Below are 13335 nucleotides of genomic sequence, written 5' to 3' on the forward strand. Positions count from 1 at the left end.
GTGAAGCAGCTGAGATGTTACTGAAGAACATCAAACACAATGGATGTGTAGACGACTTCCTACAAGACCAGGTACACGCACACACACACACACACACACGCACGCACACACACACACACACACACACACACACACACACACACACACACACACACACACACACACACACACACACACACACACACACACACACACACACACACACACACAACGCCCCTCATGTCGCGTAGCGTAGTGTAGCATGGAGCAATAGCTCAGCACAATCCAGGTCTAGTTAGTCGCCAGCGTTCACTGTGGCCGTTCACCTGGCCACTCCCCCAGTGTCCAGAGACAGTACTTTTCACATTCTGACCTCTGAATGTAGTAATTAAACTCAGGCCTCTCGTTGGAAAGGAATTACTAGCTGCTCTGAAAAGACCTTCAGTGTGAGTATAAGGCCCCTTTTCCACTAGCAAGGTGGAACCAGAACTTTCCAGAACCTGAACCTATTTTTTTAGTTCTGGGTTTGTTTCCACAGAGCACAGCGTGGTACGGCACGGTTTCAGACCAGGTTCTCAGAACCTTTTTCCGGCCCTGCTTTTGAGGTAATACTAACACTGAGTTCTGGGAACCTATGGGCGGGGTCGGGCAGCGCTGCTGCTCTTGATTGGTTGAGCTGAGGTGACAGCACTGAGGAGACCGGAGCGAGGCGAAGCGCACAGCCACACAACACTGAGGAGACCGGAGCGAGGCAAAGCGCACAGCCACACAACACTGAGGAGACCGGAGCGAGGCGAAGCGCACAGCCACACAACACAACACTGAGGAGACCGGAGCGAGGCAAAGCGCACAGCCACACAACACAACACTGAGGAGACCGGAGCGAGGCGAAGCGCACAGCCACACAACACAACACTGAGGAGACCGGAGCGAGGCAAAGCGCACAGCCACACAACACAACACTGAGGAGACCGGAGCGAGGCAAAGCGCACAGCCACACAACACAACACTGAGGAGACCGGAGCGAGGCGAAGCGCACAGCCACACAACACAACACTGAGGAGACCGGAGCGAGGCGAAGCGCACAGCCACACAACACAACACCACACATTTTAAACTTCTGAGTGCGACACAGCGCCGCGGACACACAGAAAAATAACCTGGAAAAGCCCACAGAAACATATATATGTGACAGCTGTGGCATGTGGCAGCCACAGCTGTGGCATATGTGACATGTGGCATATAAAAATATGTTCATATTATTGGTTTAGAAAAGTACAATAAAGCAAATAAATTTGAAAATAGACAATCTACAAGCTCACGTGTCTCATCGAGCTTGTAGATTGTCTATTTTCAAATGGCCGAAATGTATTTAAGTACAATACTATATACATAGGTACTTTCCACCACTGTTGAATAATAAATAAACATAAACATGAATATCTCTGTATTCCGGGACCCCCCCGGCCGTGCCAAGGGGGGGGCCCTGCCGGCCGAGCTACTCAGTAGTGGGGGAATAGGGGGGGGGGGGGGGGGGGGCAGACTTAACAGGTTCTTGAAAGTTCTGGGTTCTGGTTATATGGAAACAGAAGCAGAACTTGGTTCTGGAACTTCACAGGTTCTTGGTAGTTCTGGGATCTGGAAAGTTCTGGTTCTTGTTCCACCCCATAGTGGAAAAGAGGCCTTAGTTAGTTATCCAACAGTGTGTGTGTGTGTGTGTGTGTGTGTGTGTGTGTGTGTGTGTGTGTGCGTGTGCGTGTGCACACAGCTCATCATCTTCATGGCTCTGGCTAAGGGAACGTCTCGGATTCGAACCGGAGCCGTCACGCTGCACACCCAGACCGCTGTACACGTGGCTGAGCTGCTGACCCAGGTATTAATATTATACATAATAATAATAATAATAATAATAATAAAACTTTATTTGTATAGCACCTTTCATGACATGAAATGCAGCTCAAAGTGATTCACAGAGCAATGGAGAATAAAAGAAAAGCAAGCCATAAACATTAAAAAAAACAAGCAGTAATGCAATACAGTGAGGACATGAATAACAAAAAAATATAAGATCAATTAAAAGCAAGGGTGTAGAAGTGGGTCTTGAGCATAGACTGTAAAAAATATGGACAAAGCGTTCCCCGGGTCTAACATGAACGTAAAATGAAGTGATGTATATTTCCATAAGCATATGCCTTAATACATGTCATAATTGTACACATCATAATAACATTTCGGCCTATGGTTTACATGCAGTTAGAAGCCTGAGTGAAGAGGTCACTAAAGCTCACTCAATGAGCCCAGAAGACAGCTGTTACTAGTTACTATTTTCAGTCAATTTGCTCAACAGTGATTCCTCGAAGATAAGAGAGTTATTTATGGAGCCACCTGAGATAATAGGGCTTCTTTTTAGGGGTGTAATTAAAACCCACAGAGTCTGTGTGAACTCTTATCTACTGCAGGTTGGTGTCAGCTGCTAGACTCATCTCTGAGTCTCTATACTCTGTTTGTCTGTCATAAATACAACATATCCTTGCCAAATATGCATCTAGAACTAAGAATACAATTATATCTAATTATTTCATTACATGGTAATCAATGTCCTGTATATTTGATATGGTACATACATTTCATTCTTATAGTTACATGTTTAAATTTGTTAAACAGTTCTCATCAAGATGTCTGAGTGTCACTCAGAATAGCCCTAGTCACTGATTGGTCAGGAAAAGCAAGGACACTTGAAGTCCCACCTCCTTGATGTGAGGAGGGACTTTTTGACTTTCTAAGTTTCTGTAGTATAAATGCAATACGTTTTTGTCTATACGATGTGACAGACAGATACAAGTTGATTCGAGTGGACTTTTGTCGTGTGTGTCTCCATTCTTGTCGTGGGCCGTTGTCCCCACGTTGCCTTGTTCATTGAGCCGTGCTTGTACCAATAAAACTGCGATACAACACTGGGATTGAAAGAAAACTCCTCTGTCTGGTTCATTGAGGGTCGCCTCATCTGACTCCTTTACGCACACAGCACCGCGATCCAGAAACATCACATGCCTGTCAGTCCTTGAATTGTAAATCGCCATCTTTCTAGATCCGTTTGGGCCCAGCTGGCCCATTGGCTGGCCCAGACAACGAGGCTGGACTTCCCCCCTTCTTCTTAGTTGGTTTTTATTTTGACTCGAGTGGGTGGGGGATCCCGATCATAGACTGTAACGGTAGCCACGCCCCTCAGAACATACGCGACTTTATGGTCATTTTTTTAATAAATGGGACCATAATCTTCCAAAAAGAATATTATGACATTAGAAATGAGACTTTAAACTAGTGACTGGAAGCAGAAAGTATTCATGACCATGTTTATTAAGGTAATACAGTCTAGGTGAAGTTGGGCCCAAATACATGGACCTCTATGGGGCTATGGGTTTTTTTGGGCCCAATGACAGCGCCACAACAGGCCATTATATGAACTTTCAGGAAATCCCGATTTCCTTGGTGGCCTCACAAAATATCTGTCTGACTGCCCCCCTGGTTAAATATCTGTCTGACTGCCCCCCTGGTCTTGAGCTGTGCTTTAAAAATGTCTACAGACATTATTAGTATTAGTATTAGTATTAATATAATACATGACCCAGGTATTAATATCTAACCCTAACCCTGACCCAGGTATAATACTATAATACTAGTCTAGGAAAGTTGGCCTCAGATCCTGTGCAGCAGGGGCGTGGCCCAGTGCGTTGCGTTTCAAATGAAATGCGAATCAAAAGGCAGGGGCGGGTTCCACATGGAGTGGGCGCTACATCTAAATAAGACGGAAGGGAAACAATTGCTCCTTGAGCGGTGGTGGCCTACTACAATTCAATTTGGAATTGGATTCCCTTCGGACTATTTTCATGGTATGCACAGTGCTTCAGACCGGAAAGGGGAGTGTCCGCTCAGATTCTGAGCGCAACGTACTTCCCTCACAGGGATACGGTCCTTTTTTCCCAGAAGTCTTTCTCGCCCGCCTAGTGGCGAAAAATAAAACTTCTGGGAACTCAGATTACTATAATACTGACCCAGGTATTAGTATTAATATTATACATGTAACACTTCCTGTGTTTTTAGGCCAGGTTTACGATCACTTCCTGTGTTTTTAGGCCAGGTTTACGATCACTTCCTGTGAAGACGAGCCTGGATGTAACATCATCGAATGCCAGGGGTCAGGGGTCACCAACGCTCACCTGTAGCCACGCCTCCTGCCAACACTGGACCGTCTCATTGGCTGTTTCAAGCCCCTCCCACCTCCCTTCACCCCAGGGTTTGTGCCTGTACAAAACTGTCAAAAAGATGAAAAACTGTCAAACGATTCAAAACTGTCAAAAAGATGAAAAACTGTCAAAAAGATGAAAAACTGTCAAACGATTCAAAACTGTCAAAAAGATGAAAAACTGTCAAACGATTCAAAACTGTCAAAAATATGAAAAACTGTCAAAAATATGAAAAACTGTCAAAAGATGAAAAACAGTCAAAAAGATGAAAAACTGTCAAACGATTCAAAACTGTGAAAAAGATGAAAAACTGTCAAACGATTCAAAACTGTGTGTGATAAGGTATAAAAAATGAAAATATTCAAAGTTGTTAGATTGTTTGCTTTGTTTTTTATTCAGCGTGATGTTTTGAACTCATTTTAAAATATTGTACTGTTTATCTAAGAAATGTCTGTGTGTCCTATTATAGCTTTAATGTGCATATGTATGTATGGGTCGCTAGACACTCCAACCCTAGGGTAGGTACCCTCACATGTTCTCCCCGTGTCCCCTAGGGTAGGTACCCTCAAATGTTCTCCCCGTGTCCCCTAGGGTATGTACCCTCACATGTTCTCCCCGTGTCCCCTAGGGTAGGTACCCTCAAATGTTCTCCCCGTGTCCCCTAGGGTATGTACCCTCACATGTTCTCCCCGTGTCCCCTAGGGTAGGTACCCTCACATGTTCTCCCCGTGTCCCCTAGGGTAGGTACCCTCACATGTTCTCCCCGTGTCCCCTAGGGTAGGTACCCTCACATGTTCTCCCTGTGTCCCCTAGGGTATGTACCCTCACATGTTCTCCCCGTGTCCCCTAGGGTAGGTACCCTCACATGTTCTCCCCGTGTCCCCTAGGGTAGGTACCCTCACGTGTTCTCCCCGTGTCCCCTAGGGTAGGTACCCTCACATGTTCTCCCCGTGTCCCCTAGGGTAGGTACCCTCACATGTTCTCCCTGTGTCCCCTAGGGTAGGTACCCTCACATGTTCTCCCCGTGTCCCCTAGGGTAGGTACCCTCACATGTTCTCCCTGTGTCCCCTAGGGTAGGTACCCTCACATGTTCTCCCCGTGTCCCCTAGGGTAGGTACCCTCACATGTTCTCCCCGTGTCCCCTAGGGTAGGTACCCTCACATGTTCTCCCCGTGTCCCCTAGGGTAGGTACCCTCACATGTTCTCCCTGTGTCCCCTAGGGTAGGTACCCTCACATGTTCTCCCCGTGTCCCCTAGGGTAGGTACCCTCACATGTTCTCCCCGTGTAGAAGCAGCTTGGACTCCTCATGCATAGAAGAGCATGAGGTCAGTCCATTGCTCTCCCCAGGTTGGCAGAGGAAGTGCATTAGATAATTATTGACACTGGGTGAAAAATGGGTTACAAAATCGTGAGATAAAAACTATGAGAAACATTTTAAAATTATATATTATTATATATTTATAAACAACAGGAAGTCAATTTAAACCTGCATCAATGGAGGCAGTGACCCTGAGTCTGTGGAAACTCACACCTTATACCTGATACACACACACACACACAGAGCGCACGCACACAGAGAGCACGCACACACACAGCGCACACACACACACACAGAGAGCACACACACATACATAGAGCACACACACACAGAGAGCACACACACACACAGAGCTCACACACACACAGAGCACACACGCATTCACGCGCACACACGCACGCACACACACATACACCCTCACACATGGCCTTTTGAAACCACCTGATCCATATAAGAACACCCTGAAACCCAAACCCAGGTAACCTGACCCCCCCCTGTGTGTGTGTGTGTGTGTGTGTGTGTGTGTGTGTGTGTGTGTGTGTGTGTGTGTGTGTGTGTGTGTGTGTGTGTGTGTGTGTGTGTGTGTGTGTGTGTGTGTGCGCTCGTCCAGTCGTCTGTCTTGGTGGAGTTTCTTTCGGGACGTGTAGGTTGTTTTTCTTTCCAGACGTCTGTGTTCGATCATCAGATCAGATATTTACGTCTAGAATGGACCCTGATGGTCTTAGAGGAGTTTATAGATCAGATATTTACGTCTAGAATGGACCCTGATGGTCTTAGAGGAGTTTATAGATCAGATATTTACGTCTAGAATGGACCCTGATGGTCTTAGAGGAGTTTATAGATCAGATATTTACGTCTAGAATGGACCCTGATGGTCTTAGAGGGGTTTATAGATCAGATATTTACGTCTAGATGGACCCTGATGGTCTTAGAGGGGTTTATAGATCAGATATTTACGTCTAGAATGGACCCTGATGGTCTTAGAGGTCTTTCTCTGTCTCGTCGTCGTAACATCCAGACTCACTGTAGCTTCATGCGTTTATTGACGGAGTATCTTTGAACTACGACTGAGTACTTTAACCCATCGTGGGAAGGGACAGCTTTTTGTAACTCTACCTTTGGAGACAGAGAGGCATTCTGGTGCAGTCTGTATGGAGAGGATGTAGCAACATACTTTTATTTTTTCAAGGTTTTCAGAATGCAGATTTTCTAAATTACAGATTTAGAAGGCGTTTATTTTTGTAATCGGCTTCAGTCCAGGTTACTTACTGGTAACCAGTTTGCCAGACAGGTAACAGGTTGGCCAGTTTACCAGACTGGTAACAGGTTGACCAGTTTACCAGACTGGTAACAGGTTGGCCAGTTTACCAGACTGGTAACAGGTTGACCAGTTTACCAGACAGGTAACAGGTTGACCAGTTTGCCAGACAGGTAACAGGTTGGCCAGTTTACCAGACTGGTAACAGGTTGACCAGTTTACCAGACTGGTAACAGGTTGACCAGTTTACCAAACTGGTAACAGGTTGACCAGTTTGCCAGACTGGTAACTGGTAACGGGTTGACCAGTTTGCCAGACTGGTAACAGGTTGACCAGTTTGCCAGACTGGTAACAGGTTGACCAGTTTGCATGGAAGCGTTCAGATCGGACCGTTTGGACGACAGTTTGTCAAAAGGATGAAACCGAGGGAAGCCGTTGGGCTCGTGGTTTCTCGTCATGGCGGAGGTTCTGACCTGGAGCGGTCAGGACCACACCGACTGGACCCTTCCTCCCAGCAGCGCTCCTCACAGGGTCTGGATCTCACTCATCGCAGGTCAGTCACCTGGTTCACTGTTATATAAGGGTCCATTTGGGTCCATTTGTGTTACACTCTCAGAGTCACAGACCCGTAAGGGTCCATTTGGTTCCATGTGTTACACTCTCAGAGTCACAGACCCGTAAGGGTCCATTTGGTTCCATGTGTTATACACTCTCAGAGTCACAGACCCGTAAGGGTCCATTTGGTTCCATGTGTTACACTCTCAGAGTCACAGACCCGTAAGGGTCCATTTGGTTCCATGTGTTATACACTCTCAGAGTCACAGACCCGTAAGGGTCCATTTGGTTCCATGTGTTACACTCTCAGAGTCACAGACCCGTAAGGGTCCATTTGGTTCCACGTGTTTTCCTCTTTCGCTCCGTGTAATATTGCTGTTGCTCAAAGTGGGGAGGGGGTTCCAGGGGGTCCCCAGGGGTCATGGAGGGGGTTCCAGGGGGTCCCCAGGGGTCATGGAGGGGGTTCCAGGGGGTCCCCAGCAAAGAGCAGGAATAGTGGGCGTCTGTGGCTCAGGAGGTAGAGCAGGTCGTCCAATGATCCCTGGGTCGGCGGTTGGAATCCCGGCTCCTCCTCCTGTCTACATGTGGAAGTGTCCTTGGGCAAGACACTGAACCCCAAATTGCTCCCGATGTGCAGGTTGGTGCCTTGCATGGCTTCCGCCGCAATCGGTGTATGAATGTGTGTGTGAATGGGTGAATGTAATACACAATCTATATGTAAAGGTGTGTGAATGGGTGAATGTAATGCACAATCTATGTAAAGCGCCTTGGATAAAGGAGCTATATAAATGCACCATTTACCATTTACCATTTTACAGTTCAAACACCTAAAATCTTATTTCAACCGTTCAAAATGTCCACAACATGTCACAGCTTGGCTTTGTGAGATTGTAGATCGTTGATTTTATTGACTTGACTTTATTGATTTTATTGAGTGTGATTTTATTTCACACTGTTGTGGGCGGGGGAGTGCATAAATGACTGATTGATTGATTGATTGATAATTAGACACTGGTCCAGTAAAACATTTGGGCTAAAAGACCCTATAGAATAGAGTCCTTGTACAATTTAAAGTTTAGACATTTAGACGCTCTTAACCCATTTAGGCCTAAGGCCTAAGGCCGGGCACCCATATTTGGGTGCCCGGCCTGAGGGGGTAAGATACCAATAGGGGTTCCCGCCCAGAATGGGTTCCAGAGAGATTTACAAGAACAAAAAGCATGGAAATACATCACATACATAACAAGTAGTTATCATGAAACATGCGTAAGCTAAGAACGTAACAGTGGAATATCTATATAATTAAACTATACTATACTATACTATAGATAGAGCGTCGCAGTCCCTCCCCCTTTCAGAACAACGAGTGGCCCAGGAAATAAATCCCAATGCATTTTTCCCATAGGCTTTTCTTAAAGTATTTATTTAAAGACGGTTACGCCGCGGACAAAGCCAACTCGGATCGTGAGAAATCATGACAATGATGGGGCCGATCAAATAATTTATAAGAAGAAAAACAAAACAAATAGTGTTGTCTCCTGCCTTTATTTTCTTCTTTCTAATGATTTGATCGGCCCAAAATATTGTGTTCATTGCCATGATTTGTCACGATCCGAGTTGGCTTTGTCCGCGGCGTAACCGTCTTTAAATAAATACTTTAAGAAATGCCTATGAGGAAAATGAACGGCGATTTATTTTCCGGGTCTCTCGAGGGGGCAGGACTGCGACGCTCTATAGCCTACTATACTATACTATACAGTAGGCTATATACTATAAAGTGCTATGACTACAGAAAATGCAATTATAGTGCTGTCAACATAACATGCTACTATATAAGTCTGTGTAAAATGCTAGCTAAGTCTACATAAAGTGCTATCTAAGGGGCTAGCGGGCAAGTGCTACGGGCCATGATGGAGTCTGTAGTTTTGACTGCAATGGGAAGTTCAGTTCATTTCTAAACACCACAGACCTCAGTTAATTTCTAAACACCACAGACCTCAGTTCATTTCTAAACACCACAGACCTCAGTTCATTTCTAAACACCACAGACCTCAGTTCATTTCTAAACACCACAGACCTCAGTTCATTTCTAAACACCACAGACCTCAGTTCATTTCTAAACACCACAGACCTCAGTTCATTTCTAAACACCACAGACCTCAGTTCACACCTTAACTCATGTTTTCTCTAAAGCGTCTCTTGGAGATTTGACTTGAAACACATCTAAACTGTGTGAGTTTGAACTTGTGTGTTCTGTACAAGATGTCTGTGTCTCTGTCTGTGGTGAACATCTTGGACTTGAAGCAACACACAAAATCTGTGCAAATAGCAGATCTACAATCTACTCCCCCACAAACACCACTGTTTGTGGTGTTTGTGGGGGAACTGCCCATAGATCCGAAGTCCCGTTAGTCCGAACATGCACTGCTCCCGTGCTTGCGGTTAGGTTTAGGTTTGCTCCCGTGCTTGCGGTAAGGTTTAGGTTAGGGTTAGAGATAGGGATAGTAATTTCGGAACAATGAACCTTCTGACTAATGACACGTTACCGTTTGTGGTGGAGTCGAGTCGACACCCAACCCGTCACAGCTCATTACGTATTCATGAGGCAAGCTGGCCTGGGAAAGGTCAACACAATGATGACCAACATCACAGTACCAATCACATCGCACGATCTGATGAATAATTAATGAATCAACATCAATGGACCAATTATATCACATGATCTGATGAATAATTCATTAATCAACGTCAATGGACCAATTATATCACATGATCTGATTAATAATGAATGAACACAAGACGATTAATTGAGCCAACAGCACTTGAACTTGTCAATTAAAAGGAAATGTTAGACCCAGAGATGTGGCAACAGTGCCATCTTCAGCACGGGACATGTAATTACACCTCGTTCATCTACATGTCACTTGGGTCCGGGGACCCCCAGGGGCCCTTGAGATCCGGGGACCCCCAGGGGCCCCCAGGGGCCCTCACACAGGTGTGATTGTGATACATACGGCAGGCAGGCAGGCAGACAGACATGAGACAGACAGGCAGACAGACATGAGACAGACAGGCAGACAGACAGACAGACAGGCAGGCAGGCAGGCAGGCAGGCAGGCAGGCAGACAGGCAGGCAGGCAGGCAGACAGACATACAGACAGACAGACAGACAGACAGACAGACAGACAGACAGACAGACAGACAGACAGACAGACAGACAGACAGACAGACAGACAGACAGACAGACAGACAGACAGACAGACAGACAGACAGGCAGACAATTTCAATTCAATTTTTCAATTCAAAGGGCTTTATTGGCATGAGAAAACATACGTTTACATTGCCAAAGCAGAAAGAACAATACAACAATACAGCAATACAATCAAAACAAAAATTATGTACTTTGAAGGTCAGGATTTTCAATAGATCAACTTCTATGTACCAAGATCACTCGCAGGTATAGTGCAGGAATATAGTTATACACAATGATTAGTCTTTAGGGTGGTTGTGTTCCATTTTATATCCTTCTCCTATCACAGCAACTCACAAATCTTGCTGCTGTGTTTGCACATTTTTGTACTTCGCCCAGCAGATATGGGAGTTTTTTGTCATTGGTCATGTTTTCAAAATCTCCGTGTGTGGTTGTAATCTGTGGGAAGTATGTGTCTCTGATGTCTTGGTACAATGGACAGATGGTCAGGCAGGCAGGCAGGCAGGCAGGCAGGCAGGCAGGCAGGCAGGCAGGCAGGCAGGCAGGCAGGCAGGCAGGCAGGCAGGCAGGCAGGCAGGCAGGCAGGCAGGCAGGCAGACAGGCAGACAGACAGACAGACAGACAGACAGACGGTGTGTATTGGTTGCTATGGACGCCATAGTGACTGTAACTAACTGGTTGCTAGGCACTGTCTCTTTAAGAAGCCCAGGTGTTACACAGAAAGTTGTGACAAACTCCTGCTGGTTATTTTAGAGGCGAAGAAAACACTGTTGACGTGAATTGTTTTCTCGTTTGGTCTTAAATGCTGTAAATTAAACAAACATAATATTAAAATAAGCTCTCAGTGGTTGAGTAAGTAGGCCTAGTAGGACATTAAGTAGTTTTGAAGTATTTGTAGCCTATACTTTATACTTCACTTGAGTATTTACAATTTCCAATACTTTTACTTCTATTCCACTACATCTAAAAGGTAATTATTGTACTTTTACTCCAATACATTTATTTGACAACTTTAGTTACTTTAAATATTATTATAAAACATACATTTTACCCACTTCACCCGTGATTGTTTGATTGATTGATTAACAGTTTGCAGAATTACAGTAGGCCTACATTTCAAGTATAACTCAATATAAAAAAAAACTCTTAAAAGTGAGTAGGCGACACCATAAAGCATAAACCTCTTGTTTACAAGAGGGTCCACCTTGTTCAATTCATCAACACATTTAGAGACGTACGAATATACACTTCTATATAGGCAAAACAGTAAATCATCATAAAGGAGGTAAAAAAGGGAAAAGAAACATATACTGTAGGCCTATACAATAAGTGTTGTTTTCGTCAACTAAAACTAAGACGAAAAATGTTCGTCGACTACCTTTTTTCACTGACTAAAACTAAATAAAAACGAATCTACGATGACTAAAACTAAGACTAAATATACTGACAATTTCGTCAACAAATAAAAACTAGACTAAAATGTTAGTAAGGGACTAGTGGACAAGAGATCCAGTTTTATGCTGGGTTGCATGCTGAAAATAGCAGATCTACAATCTCGCAACGCGTCGCAGCGCATGCAACCAAAGTGTAAAATATGTCATTACAACGACATCAAGGCCTGTCAAAACACATTTTAGTCGACTAAATCAACTGTAGATTTAGTCGACTAAAACTAGACTAAACACTAGAACATTCCAGGTGACTAAAATGTGACTAAAACTAAGTGAAAACTATTCAAGAGACAACGACTAAAACTAAAATAGAAATTTGCTGCCAAAAACAACACTGCCTACAATAAGGGGAAAATGGGTGGGGGGGGGGGGGGGGATTCAGATTTTAACCTCACATATTTAACCTTCAGCCTCACATAATATTTTAGGCCATTTGAAAATATCTGATCTGCAGCCTGCAGTGTGGACATCTTGAAGAATACACTGCTTTTCACACAGGCTTTTACAACATGTTTGGTTATGTTATTGTCTCCACCAGGCCGAAGGCATGTGGGGAGAGTATGTTTTGCACTCCGTCCGTCCGTCCGTCCGTCCGTCCGTGTGTGTGTGTGTGTGTGTGTGTGTGTGTGTGTCCGTCCGTTAGTAGCTAATCTCGGCCACCGTTAACCCGGTCGATGCCAAATTTGGCACACACACTCCCTGGATGCCAACGATGAACCTCTGCCCCAAACTTTCCAGAACGGCCTGTTATAGCGCCACCAGGAGGCCGCTTTGTGCAAAACTACTTTTTGCACAGTACACCTACAGATTTTGTCCAAACATCACGCAAATTGGTACACAGTCTCTCTACAGCCATTCAACGAAACCCGTCTTTCAGATTTCTCAGACTCCATCCTGATTGGTTAAGATTGGCTTCCAAAGTTCACAGGAGTGCTCAGTTTCAAACAAAATGCTGCAAATCATGAACACATCGCGTGATTTCCTTGAAATTGTGCACCCACATTCCCACTAGGCCGAGGACGAAATGCCACATGAACAATTTCAACTCAGCCTCAAGGTGGCGCTATAACTGGCCGAAAAGTGTTTTTACCTCTAACTGCATGAATCTGTGGATCACTTTGTATGCCAACTCCCTAGAGGCCAAGGAAAAACCTTTGTCTGGAATTTTTCACATCTGCTCTTTATAGCGCCACCAGGAGGCCCACATATGTAAAACACATTTTCTATTATTACTCCTTCAGATTTTATCCAAATTTCACGCAAATCGGTACACATGATCTCCATAGTCATGTGATCAACACAGGTTTGTTTGATTTCT

At 44.8% G+C, this 13335-nt stretch overlaps 1 protein-coding gene across 2 annotated transcripts in view; it reads left to right on the forward strand.

The window, feature by feature from the left end:
• The window catches only part of rtca (RNA 3'-terminal phosphate cyclase), a 12873-nt gene extending 8324 nt beyond the window's left edge, over positions 1-4549 (forward strand). Inside the window, exons 9-12 of one of the 2 annotated variants that reach the window (XR_014569347.1) lie at positions 1-71; positions 1748-1852; positions 4113-4283; positions 4340-4549. The exon at positions 1-71 is cut by the window's left edge and continues 24 nt beyond it. Coding sequence is in view for 1 of the 2 variants with exons in the window: in XM_083766899.1 (XP_083623025.1) it covers positions 1-71; positions 1748-1852; positions 4113-4202 (266 nt within the window). In the remaining variant the exon portion in view is untranslated. Of the gene's footprint in view, positions 72-1747; positions 1853-4112 lie in introns of both variants that reach the window. The other variant, XM_083766899.1, reaches the window with a different exon arrangement.
• Positions 4550-13335: the final 8786 nt, after the last annotated feature.

This window comes from Protomyctophum parallelum, assembly GCF_964188405.1.
Source record: "Protomyctophum parallelum genome assembly, chromosome: 6".
Classification (NCBI taxonomy): Eukaryota; Metazoa; Chordata; class Actinopteri; order Myctophiformes; family Myctophidae; genus Protomyctophum; species Protomyctophum parallelum.